At 60.7% G+C, this 12,258-nt stretch overlaps 1 protein-coding gene across 1 annotated transcript in view; it reads right to left on the minus strand.

Moving 5' to 3' along the window:
* Nucleotides 1-2,506: 2,506 nt before the first annotated feature.
* LOC112951047 (proline dehydrogenase 1, mitochondrial-like) overlaps nt 2,507-12,258 on the minus strand; it is a 17,035-nt gene continuing 7,283 nt past the window's right edge. The window contains exons 2-13 of the mRNA XM_026043670.1: nt 8,231-8,265; nt 7,759-7,908; nt 7,527-7,591; nt 7,325-7,441; nt 6,841-6,920; nt 6,561-6,642; nt 5,704-5,796; nt 5,460-5,606; nt 5,110-5,285; nt 4,923-5,021; nt 4,456-4,544; nt 2,507-3,346 (exon numbers count right to left, since the gene is read on the minus strand). Coding sequence (XP_025899455.1) covers nt 3,159-3,346; nt 4,456-4,544; nt 4,923-5,021; nt 5,110-5,285; nt 5,460-5,606; nt 5,704-5,796; nt 6,561-6,642; nt 6,841-6,920; nt 7,325-7,441; nt 7,527-7,591; nt 7,759-7,908; nt 8,231-8,265 — 1,321 coding nt within the window. The 3' untranslated portion in view covers nt 2,507-3,158. The remainder of the gene's footprint in view (nt 3,347-4,455; nt 4,545-4,922; nt 5,022-5,109; nt 5,286-5,459; nt 5,607-5,703; nt 5,797-6,560; nt 6,643-6,840; nt 6,921-7,324; nt 7,442-7,526; nt 7,592-7,758; nt 7,909-8,230; nt 8,266-12,258) is intronic.

Here is a 12,258-nt window from a genome sequence, read left to right on the forward strand (position 1 = left end):
GGCATCTTGTCCAGGGCTATGTCTGAGGGCCACGGTCACCTCTGTGGGTTTCCTGCAGAGGGAGTGGAGTCTCCATCACTCTGAGCAGAGGTTAGAGAGTGTCCCTCAGAAGTGGATGAGGTCCAAGAACCTTCTAGTCCTGGGATTCCTTCACCAAGTAAATGAGAAGTTGGGAGAACTCTCATCACCAATAGGGACCTCCCTGGTGGACTCACTGGCTGAACTTCTCTTTTGCAGTAGCATCATGATAAACATGACTTCAGGCAGGTTGCCCACCTCCTAATGTCCAAATGTGGGCAGTGGCTTATACAGACAGCCCAAATGCTTCATAATCTGAACAACTGTCCTTGAAATAATCGTTTCCTTGTCTTAGCTCTTTTGGAGACCATCCTAGAAGCTGCTGACAAGTTGCAGGTTTTTACAGTCCAGACTCACAGCATTCTGGTCCAAGGTCTTGTCCACCAAGGTGCAGTAAGACCRGTGTCCCTGTGCTCTATTAGTGCTGCCACAGCAGGGAGCAACCAGGTCTGCTCTGTAACACCGTGACGTCAGGAAGGCAGAGYTGAATCGGCTCCTCCTTCCACTGAGCAAAGTTGCCATCAAGGCATGGTTGGGGACTTAGCAGTGRCCGCAGGTGACAGAGCTTTCACCTGCTCCCATGCATCCTGCCCCCCTGCATCCATGTGCTCTGGAGCAGCTGCCYTCGTGGGGCTTCTGCCTCCGCTGTGCGCCCTTGTCCCGCTCAGAGAGCTCGCCTGGCACGTGCCCAGGCATACCAAGGTGGCCCTGTTTGGCTCCCAGGAGCTGGGTTGGGAATGCCRAGACTGTGGCAGCTCCGGCCGAGGTGTGAGGAATTCCCTTTGGGGAATTGCGAAGCCACGAGTCGCTCCCAGCGCCCGCCCTGCTGCAGCGGGAGCGTCGCCGGGGACGGGGAGGCCGGGCTCGCAGGCCGGGACGTGCTTGGCACCCTGGGCCTCCTCGCAGCCCGGCTGCAGCTGCCGGTCTCGCTCCGGCACCTTGCCAGGCCGGGATTCCCTTCCTGTCTGTTCTCTCCATCACCTTCCTGCTGTGCTGAGTGCTGCTCCTCCTCGCTCTTGCCCGGGCTCTCTCTGTTCCTAGACGAGCCGAGCGAGCTCTCACCTCTGCGCGTTTTCCCCCCTCGTTTTGTGCAAGGATGCATTTCCTTTTGGCTCCTATCTCAGCCTCCAGAAGCAGCTTTATCTTTCCTAGGATTTCAGGGCAGGAGGCAGCACCGTTCCTCTCCCCTAGGGCTCATCCCAGCCGGAACAGGGGCCGTGCCAGAGCCAGGCAAGCAGGGGGATGAGCGGCATCATAGGGGTCTTGGAGGCAGCAGACCAGCCTAAGCACCTGTTTTTTGGGGTAGGAAAGGGCAAAAAAAGGTCCCAGGGCATGGAAATTGCCAGCAGAGAGGGCTGCTCTGCATGGGCTTCTTGCTGTGACCTGCCGGGGCCACCAACCCTGCTTGTCCCCCAAGCAGCAGCAAGGCTTTGGCCATGGCTAGAGGCATGGGGGCCGCGCTAGACCTAAGCTCAGCTTAGCGTTTTCCGTGACAGCAGTGTCTGCACTTTCTTTTTCAAGCTTCAGCTGCCACCGCAGTGCCAGGTGCCTGCCTCCCCTTGAGCTGTGTTTTGGAAAAATTCAGCATGAGAAAGAGAGAAAAGAAAAAACCAAAACACAAAACAATGATGAATTAAAAAAAAAGAACAAAAGAAAAAAAGGAAAAAGGAAAAAGGAAAAAGGAAAAAGGAAAAAGGAAAAAGGAAAAAGGAAAAAGGAAAAAGGAAAAAGGAAAAAGGAAAAAGAAAGAAAATATGCTGTTTTGTAGATCCTTGTAGATCCAAAATCCTTGTAGCTGTTGAGTCGCTCGAGATGTCGCTTGGGGCCTCGGCAGGCTCCGGGCCTCGGAGGAAGCCTCTGCTCCCGTGTGCTCGGGGCTGGCGTGCGGGGCTGCAGCAACACCGGCGCCTTTCCCTGCATCTCCCCCTCGCAGACCTCGCAGGCGCCTCCGTGCAGGCGAGCGAGCGCTCGGGGCCGCTTGGTGCCTCGCCCGTTACCCCTGCAGCCCTCCCGTGCATGAGAAGCGCCGGGGTCTCCAGAAAGCAGGCGCAGGGAGCGTGGCCCCGTCCCTCCTGCCAGCTGCACGCACCAGGTGTGCGCGAGCAGGCACCCACGCTCGTCTCGGGGACGAGGGGAACCAGGCAGGACGCGGGTGCTCAGGCCRCCCAATAAATCCAAGAGCCAGGCTGGAAACAGTAGTTATTTTATCAGCGCTATTCTCCATAAATCCAGTGTATGACAGAAGTGGGTAGCTGCAGAACAGCCCCCAGGTGCTCCGCAGGGAATCACACAGCCTCCCCGGCCTCCCCTGGCACGTGGCAGTGGTCTCTGCTCTTGCATGACAGTGGTGGCACCCGCAGCGGGGTCAGCCCCTGCCAGTGGGACAAGAACAGCGTGGCGAGCACTGCACGCCAGCCCTGTGCCCCAGGGCAGAGCATGCAGACACCTACGGGGTTGAGTCTGAGGTTCAGGCTTGTGCAAAGCTGGTGAGGATCCAACTGCCCCGGGACAGGCAGGAGGCACCTGCACCCTGCCCAGTGCTGCCAGGCCCACCTGTGACCTCCACTGGCCACCTTGCCAGCTTGGGCTCCACATCTGCACTGATGCAGCTGGGAGACAGGTCAAGCCACAGCTCCGGCTGGAGGAGCTGGCCCTGGCCATGCCATGGTGCTGGTTCAGTGAGGGCTAGGGACAGCGGGGCCCTTGGTCCCRAGCCCGTGCCGTGAAGCAGGGGGCTGCTCCTGCACCCTCAAGCTCACCCTAGCAAAGCACCAGCAGCTCTTTCACCAGGGGATCTCCAGCGGCTGAGCTGTGCTCCCCAGCTGCAGCCCTGGCACGTGGCACAAGGGACTTGCCTTGGCACTCAGGGCAGCCCTGCGCCAGCGACCTCCAGAAGGCAAATGTRGTTCAAACAGCAACAAGAGCACATCTCTGCCCAGGGCAAAGGCCTCTGGGGGAAAAACTGCAATAGAACTAGGAAAAGGAACTGCAATAGTGGTTATACTCTACGGCACAACAAGCCTTCTCCACGGGCACAGGCTGGGCCAAGTGGCGCGTCTGGGTCCCAGCGGACAGGGCAGTTAGTGGTTGGGGCCGAAGAGGCTGCCTGCAAAGAGCCGTCTCTTGAACTCGCTCCAGAGGAGGTCCCGCTCCCGGTTCGCTCTCTTCATGAAGCCCCTGTTCTCCTGGGCCCTCCGGGACAGGTAGGGGAGCACCTCATTCACTGGGCCATAAGGCACGTACTTGTAGACAGGGAAGCCTGCCTGGCCTGCAGAGACAGAGAAGATGGTCATGAAAATGCTCTGAGCCAAAGAGAGCCTCCCTAATTCCCTGCTCTCCGTCTCCCCAGGCTCTGCTGCAATGGGCACCCAGGGCTAGACATTTCTCTGCATAGATGCAACAAGCCAGTGGGACAGGCAGCTGGGAAAGASGATCTGGGCCCATTTGACTCATCCCTAGACCATTCCATATTGCCTGCTGTGATCTACGGAGGGATCGTGGAGATGTGAGCTGGTGGGGAAGGGTGCAGTGACAACATGTGTGACCAGCTCTGAGGGTCTCGGGGAATCGAGAGCAAGTCCTGGACAGCAAAGAAGGYGGCAGCAGATTTCACTGGATGGACAACACAGCCAAGCAGTGGAGAGGGGGAAGTCTGGGAGCAGTCCAGACAGATGTRGATGAGCCTGCCCAGAGAAGAGGGAAGCAAAAGCTAGTCCCTCCTCCTGCTCAGCACTGGAAGCTTGGGAACGAGCTGGAAAGGAGAAGGCCAAGGTCACGGGGAGCCCTGGGAATGTCAGCAGCCAGGGCCCAGCCAATTCAAGAAGCATTCAACCAGAAACATCAAGTTAACACATTTTTCCAGCATGACCAGAGGAGATTGCAGACACCCAGCCAAGTCCAGTTTGCTAGGGGAACTCCAGGACAGAGCAGTATCCACGCTGGACAACTGCCCAGTCTGCCTCGTGCTGCTCTCCTGGCCTGGGGGTCTCCACTCTGGAGACCTGTGAGGGGAGGGAGATAGTGACCTGCATGTGTCTGGGCTGGGCTAAATGGATCTCTGCACATGCCTCAGCCTGTCTGGCTGAGGACGGTCCCCTAGTATGYCTAGTTCACCGCCTAGGCCAGGAGCAGAACTGGAGAGGACAAGGCTGGGGTCAGCTACAGGAGAGCAGAGGGCCCAGAACTGCCCATTGCGCCAACCCTCTGCAGAGAAGTGCTGGCCAAGGAGCGATGTTGAGCAAAGCGTGTGCTCTTTGCCAGGACCCACCTCCTGCCCTGCTCGCTGGCAGCGCCGCTTTCATTGGGACACATCCCCCAGCCCTGCTCCATCAGCCCCGAGTCCCCCACGTTTCCAGGGACCGGAGCTGCAGTACTCACCTAGCGGGAAGGTGATCTGGTCACACATGCCCAGCAGCTGCCCGAAGGACACCTTCTTCTCCGAGGGATGGATCCCCAGCTCCATCATCCTGCAAGCCAGAGGTCTCAGTGTTGGGAAAAGCAGAGCGAGCAGGCAGGAGCAGGGCGGTCCGCGCACGACAGCGAGGCACCGACCCCACCGCGGACAGGAGCCGCGTTCCAAAGACTCCTGGGACTGAAAGAGTCTATGTGCTGTGCCATGGGGCTCCCTCTGCAACTGCCATGGGCTACTGTGCTGTGCCMCAGCTCCAAGCCCACTGCAAGGCTCTGAGCACCACATCCGAGGTAGGATCACTGTATTTGAGCACAGAGGATGGACCAGAAAAGCAGCACATTTCACCATTGCTCTGCCCAGCTCTACCTCGCCCAGGTCCTCAGGCACAAGGCTTGGTGTGTGCCAGTGTCTCTGCCACCTCCCCAGCTCCTACCTGCGCAGGGTGAACTTGACCGTGTCCTCGTTGTGAGATGCTACCATCACATTGGCTTTCCGGCTGTGCTTGATCTCCTCCAGGATATAGTCCAGGCACCTGCAGGGCAGTACAGGGCTCTGTGGGAAGACGTGCCCAAGTCTGTGCCCAGTAGGATGGGAGGACTATAGCTGGGACTGTCTCCTACCTGTGGTACATCTCATTGGTCTTCTCATAGGTGGGGTTGATGGGATCCTCATAGCCGATCTGGGCAGCTCTGTTGCGTTCCTGCTCCATGTAGGCACCACGCACCAGCTTGGTGCCAAAGTGCCAGCCCTCCCGGCGTGACAGCTCCACGTCCACAGTCACATTGTCATAAGCCTCCTGCCAGCAGGTGGAAGAGACAACGCATTGTCACCCTATCAGTGCCACATCTGCCCTGCGCCTCCAGGGCCCAGCCCCGGAGGAACGACAAGGTCTCTATGGGACCCAGCTGCTCCAGCAGGTCCTTTCCCCTGTCGTGTACCCTGGACCCCGCAGTCTCCTGCAGGGCTTCACCTTCAAGTAGCACTGGTAGGTGTTGAAGATGACTGCCCGGTCCCTGTTGAAGCGACGCTGCATCTCCAGGGTGAGCCTGCTGATGGCCGGCTGGAAGTAGGACTGCTCTGCGTCCACCATGAGCCTCACACCAGTCTCTGCGGCCCTCTGGATAGGGAACACCATGGGGCTGAGCCTGCCTGCCACTGCATCACCCTCTGCAGCGGGACCTGCTCCCAGCCCTCTCCGCCCAGCATCTCCTGACCTTTGCAAGGAYGTCCATCCTCTGCAGCATCCGTTTCATCTGCAGATCCTCCTCCTCGGTGAAGCGGGAGAGCAGGGGCTCAAGCTGACCAGTCTGAAATGACAACAGCCATGGGGCCATGGAACTTGCCCTGCCTGGGTGAAAGGAAAAGTGCTGCAGGAAGATGCTGCCTACGGCCGAGCCTGCTTGGAGGCAGAGAAAAGCTCCACGGGAAGCTCTTCATCTCCAGGTGGTCTCCAGAACTGCTCCTTGCTGCAACTCCTCAGACCCCAGCGATGAGCACAGCATGCAAAGGATGCCCAAGCAGGCCTGCCAGTGCCCCACATACCCCACACCACCAAGGCACTGTTAGGCTGTGGGCTGTACTGGTGTGGAGCAACGCGGCCGTGCAGGAGATGCAGCTGGCACAGGCTATGCAGGGAGGTGACGGGTGCTCATGTGGCCCTGGAGCTGCCTGTGCACCACAAACTGCCTCTCCAGGCCTTCAAGGATTGCTGGCCAGCACGGGTGACACTGCCACCCTTCTGCCCAGCTTCCCTGCAGCTGCCAGGCCTGACTCTGCTCTGCATTAAGCAGGGCACTACAGGAGCACCCAAGTGCCTAGCTCCTGGCTCGTGGAAAGCAGCCCCATGCTTGGACCTACTCTTTGGTACCCATGGTAAAAAGGAGGACTCTTCTTCCCATGAARCGAGGGACATGCTCGTGCCCCAGGCTGGAGGCCAAAGAGAAAAGGTGGCAGATGCCTAGTGGGGAAGGGTCTCTGAGCCCAGAGCAGAGCCAGGGGGCAGGCGGGGATAAGGAGGAGCTGCCTGGCTTGGCACTGCCCGCAGGGCTGCTCAGGGCCTGACTTTACCCACCTTCATGTTAGGGACCAGCAGCAGCTTGGAGAGCTTGGTGCGGCTGTCGATCAGGCTGTTCCAGTCCAGCAGGTCCACAGTGCTGTGAGCAGAGGGACAGGTCACCAGAGCAGGGAGGTCTCTGCCCATCCCACCCCTCACCGCATGCAGGGTAGACAACTGCCCCATGCAGCACCCCGACCCATCTAGCCACCTCCAGCAGAACCTCCTCTGTTTGGAGACACCCCGGCCCATGCCAAGCTCCCCTCGCACCCCAAGGACCGCAGGGCCCGGAGCTCACCCGCTCAGGCCCAGGTTCTCGCCCGTGAACCAGTGCTGACTCTCGGCTTTGGTCGCGATGCCAAGCTTGGCCAGGGCCTCCTGCGGGCAAGAGCAGCGTCAGTGCCGATGCTGCAGGTAGGAAGACCCCCAGGGCCAGCGTGCACACCAGGGCAAGGAGCAGCCCACTCCAGCATGGCAATGGCTCCAAGGAGCAGCGCGACAGGACGGAGATCATGGCAACAGGGAGGAGTGGGAGTCCCTCAACTGAAGACAGCGATAAACCAGCAGGGAAAAGGCAGGGCCAGGACAAGTATGGAGGGAAGAGCACCACAGTGAGCCACAAAGGCTGGTACGGGGGGACCAGTGCAGATGTGAGGCATCACAGGTCACAGCTGCTTGGGGAGCCCTACGGAAACCYGCCGTCCAGCAGCCCACGTCTGGTGCTGGGTGCCCGCCAGCTCTCCGGCAGCACAGCCCTGTCCCTCGGGCATCACCCAGCTCACCTGCAGCTTCTCCACCTCCAGCTTCGTCTCCAGCGCTGCACGCCCAGCCTGGCCCTGCTCTGCAGCCATCTGGTGGAAGAACCTCCGCCACTTGACCAGCACCTCCGAGAACTGCAGCTGMGAGAGCAGAGCTCGGCGTGAGCTGCCGGTGCCGTTCTCCCCATTGCACCACGACACAGCCCTGGCGCCCCCGGGCACTCACCAGGAACTGCGGCCTGCCCAGGGCGGTCAGCTTGATGGCCGAGAAGCCGTCCTCAGAGCTGCCACCTGCACAGAGCCCCAAAGCACAAAGCCGATGGGACCAGAGCAGCTCCCGAGCGGGAGCAACACCCGAGCCGCGGGCAGGGGCAGCGCAGCGAGCCCAGCTGCAGAGCGCCAGCCCGCGGGCTCCCCTAAGCACCCCGGCACCGCTCAGGGCACGGCGGAGCACTCGCCTGAGGCGTTGATGCAGCGGAGGAAGATCTCCATGTGCTGGTCACACTTGGCCTCGTCGGCGTAGAAGTACGTGCGGGCGCTGATGACCCCGCCACGGCGATCCCCAAACCCGCGATGGGCCCGGTACTGCTTCTCCCTCTGCTCTGCTCCTGCAGAAGGGGCCAGAGAAGGGCTGTGTCCCTCTGCAAGGCTCTTACAGGACTCCTCGGGGAGTCCCGCTTCCCACCCAYGGGCTCAGGGTAGGTGTTGGGGCAGCGAGGTTCTGCCTTGGGCCACACAAGTTGCCAAAATAGGTCATAAAACGGGTCCTTCATGCTCTGTTGCCCAAGCAGGGGCTCAGCCGTCAGTGTTGGCTGAGAAAATCCGAGAGCCTCAGTGTTCCCCAACCAACTTGTGCTTGGAGGCTGTGGATGCCCACGGACCTTGAGGCAGAAACTACCTACTGCGAGCAGCAGCAACTGCTTCACTCACCTCCCGTGTCCTTCTCAGAGGCAGAGGTGCAGGAGCTAGGAAGAGAAAGAGAAGGGACTCAACGTCACGGCGGTGAGYGGGCAGCTGCCCGGGTCGCTCCAGCGCCCGCCCACGCACCAGGGCTGCTCTTGCCCTGCACTCCTGGCACTAACACATCCAGCTGTGGTCAGCCCAACCTCCACCCGCAGGTCAGGTGCCCCAGGTGCTCCCGCGGGAGCAGAGCAGACTTTACGCAGGGAGCTCTGAGGAAGATGCTCCTTGCTGCGGCCAGGGCAGCTGTTGAGGGACGCAGAGTGCTGGTGAAGCCCGGGGAGCTGCAGGTGAGGATGCCCACCGTGGAGCAGGGCCGAGGCCAGCCCCGGTGCTCGCCGCGATGCCAAGCCTTGGCGCGGCGCCTCCGCAGCCTGGCGGGGCTCCCGGCGCCAGCCCCACGCAAAGTGCTTTTCCAGAGCGCGGAGCTGCACGCTCTCCTGCCAGCAGGTCAGCTGCCCTACACCGAAACACGAGCCAACGATTTGCAAACAGAGCAAGGCTCAGGTTCGGCTCCAGCTGACCCTGCGCGTCACCTTAAGCCCAAACGTTGTGACACGGAGATAACAGGGCCCTGACAGTCCCCGCAGGCTGGCGCCGGCCAAGTCCTGATTGCCTCCTCGAACGTGAGCAGCTAAGCCTGGCACCTGGAATCCAGCCCACAGATGCAGATCTCATGGAGCAAGAGCTAGGAAGCAACCCCCAGAGCTGTCTCCTCTCTGGAGATCCCTCTTGTGCAACTCCAGAGTCAGCGTCCCAAAATCACCTTTCCCTCCAGACATGCAGGGCAGGGCCTTAAAGGGGAGCACAGGAAGAGCAGAGCGGGAAGGCCACGGAGCCGGAGCCAGTGGGCATCTCACAGGAGCCGAGACATGCGACTCTGTCAGCGGGCAAACTTGGCCACGTGGAAACCCTGTGACAGGGATTAGGGCCTGCGGGAAGCAGGCACGAGCAGCCAAGCCCTTCCTGCTGCCGTGGGTCCCCAGGGGCAGGAGCAGCCCTGCCCTGCTCGGAGCGCAGTGAAGCCTCCCATGGAGCCGGGCAGCAGCAGCCGGAGCGCATGGGCAGCGGCGGGCACCCTGCCATAACCTGCTATCCCCTGTAGTGTTTTCTCCAAGATTTTGCCACCCCCTASGACAGCTCAAGAAACTTTCTGCCTCTGAATACAAATAGTTGGAGAAAGGACAATGACAACGCATTATATCACAGTAGAAGATACAGAAGCAGAGGGTCCCACAAAYAGAAAATCCTCTTGGAGTCAGCAGCGTGACACAGTGCAAGACTTCAGCAAGACGTGCCCTGGGATGCTGGGGACTCGTCAGGAGAGATGTGCCCTGCAACAGGTCCTCAGTGCAGCAGAACGGACCATTCTGCGTGCAGAGCACCCGCCAAGTGCAGAGCACTCGTATCCAGCACCTGAGACGCTAGAGATAAGCAGCAGGAAGCAAAACTTCCCCACGCCTATGCAGAGCAAATGCACATAACAGAACTATCAAAAAACACCCTGGATTTTGAAGCATTTTGTGTTCCTGAAGATGAACGCACCCTTTGCAGCAGCATTCCTGACTGCAAGGGGTCCTCCACGATGTTCACTTTATTATTCTGCATCAAGCAAAATAAAGGAGACTCCTTCCAGCTGAAGCAATAGATCTGCCTGGATATTATCTGTTTTATTTGTAACATGAGTCTTGGCTAGCAGAGCCTTCCTATGGCATCCAGACACCACTTAACCGAGGGCAGCTGCAGTCAACTTACACCTGGCCACCCCTTTTGCCGACAGACAGCAAGTGTCCCCGAGTGGGAAGCAGCACTAAGCCCTACCCTAAAACTTCTATCAGGCTTTAACGGGTAAGGAAATATCTGCAAGACACGAGCTGGTCTTGTCAGTACCAAACCAGAGAAAGCGTTAAAGTGGAGCTGGCGCAATTCTGCTTTTGTGGAGAAGAATCAATGAGGGGAAAACAAGCGCATTGGATTGCTGTGAAAGGCTAATTCTGCTGACACAGCAGACCTGAGCTTGAGGAAAGCTTCCTGCGAGCCCAAATAAGCTGTTTCAGAAGCACAGAGGCTGCTTTGTCTGAAGTGGGTAGGTAACGCTCCATCTCACGCTGCTGGTTTGAGCAGGGTGCCAGAAGAATGGCGCGTTTGCTTTGCCCATCAGCAGATGGGTCTGCAGGGGGGGATGAGCGACCACCAGGGAGAGGCCGTCCGGAATTATCACATCCAAGGCAAATATAACGGTTGTGGGAAGCTCAGCGCTGGACTATGGTCAGCGGATAAAGCCCGGCATGAGCAGTCCCTCAATCGTCCCCACGTGCAACATGCTCTTTGCAGACACCAGCGCAATGCTGCAGCAACCCCACRAGGTCAGCCCAAGTGCTGCTTGGTAGGGCTGCTCGCGGGGTGTCCGTGACGGTGCCGAGCGGGCTGGAAATGGGAGCAGCCCCCACGCAGCTGCTGACTCGGGAAGCGCGGAGGTGGGCGAGGTGGGCAGTGGAACACCTCCCTACCCAGGGAGGTTGTGGAGTCTCCTTCTCTGGAGGTCTTCAAAACCCGCCTGGATGCCACCCTGTGCCACATGCTGTAGGTGTGCCTGCTCGAGCAGGAAGGTTGGACTGGATGATCTCTAAAGGTCCCTTCCAACCGTGAATATTCTGTGATTCTGTGACGGTTGGGGGCTGCATGATCAGCCCTGCTGGGGGTCTGCACTCGCCCCAGCAGGGAGCAAGGCTCTTCCCAGCCTCTTCCCCTGGGAGCYGTCCCCTTTCCGAGTGCCCTGACACGGCAGGTCAGCCACATGTCCCCACGCGCTGCCACCCTCTCRCAGCCCGGGGCTGCTGCCAAGGTCCCAACACGTCCCTGGCGCAAGCGCTGCCACCCCGCGGGGCCACCGGCGTCACCGCTGCTTCACCGCGGCTCCCGTCCTTGCGCCACGAGGGCGGTCAAGGACTGCCGGGACGGCCGGAGCGCTGGGAGCTGGCCAGGCAGCGGGGCCGAGGCCACTGCAGTGGGGAGGGAGCACCCGGGACTGTCATCAGCATCTGAGCCGGTGCCTTAACGTCCCCCGCCGAAGGCTTCACGTCTACCAGCCCTGGACACCTCACCCTGTCCCAGCCACGTTCAGCAGCTCCATGGGCAGAAGCAGCAGCAACTGSGGCTCCTGCCTCTGCACAGAGCAGACAGAGCTGGGCTCGGCACGGGCCAGCGCACAACACGGATACCTCACCCTGGGCTTTGTCCCCTGCCCGGACATCCCTGCTGGACCACTAGGACGGAGTTACTGTTTTCCCTGCCCAGCTATTAGCTAATGGTTTGAGCGAGCCCGGCACACAGCCTGGCACTCCTCTRGGGCAGCCCAAGCCACAGGCGTGGGCAGCGTTTGGGACCACGGCAGCCCCCACAGCAGGGTCACGAGCAGGAGCAGACCCAGGGACTGCAGCCAGTGCCACCAGGGATCCCTCATTCCGCATGCAGGTGGCATCGGCGCTAACAGCCACCGGCGCCTGGGATTGTGCCAGGGGAGCCGAATCCCATTGGGATGCGGAGCAGGGCTGTGCCCGCGGCTCCTGCACACGCTGTGCCCGCCAGGCCCGGGGACGCGCAAGCGCCGCGCACGGGGCCACCTGCGAGCTGGCGGCGAGCGCGGGCACCCGATAAGCAGCGGCCGCGTGGCGAGGAGAGATAAGGCTCGCGCCAGGGCGCCCGGCACAGCCACCGCGGCCGTGGCAGCAGCACCCGCGTCGCTCCCCGCACCCGAAACCTGCCGCCTGCCAAGCGGGTGCCTGCACGGGACGCGGCGCAACGGGGCTGGCCCTGCCGCTGTCCCTGTGGAGMGGCCGCTGTCCGGTCACCGGCCCCGCTGCCCGGGCGGCCCCGGGCGGCCCCACGGCCCCTGCCCGGGCCCAGCTCCTGCCCACAGCCCCGGCGGGAGGGAACCCCGACGGGACGGAACCCCGATGAGAGGGAACCCCCGACGGCAGCGCCGGCCTTAGCCGGGT

This window comes from Nothoprocta perdicaria, unplaced genomic scaffold, assembly GCF_003342845.1.
Source record: "Nothoprocta perdicaria isolate Ctin4 unplaced genomic scaffold, notPer1 scaffold_334, whole genome shotgun sequence".
Lineage (NCBI taxonomy): Eukaryota > Metazoa > Chordata > Aves > Tinamiformes > Tinamidae > Nothoprocta > Nothoprocta perdicaria.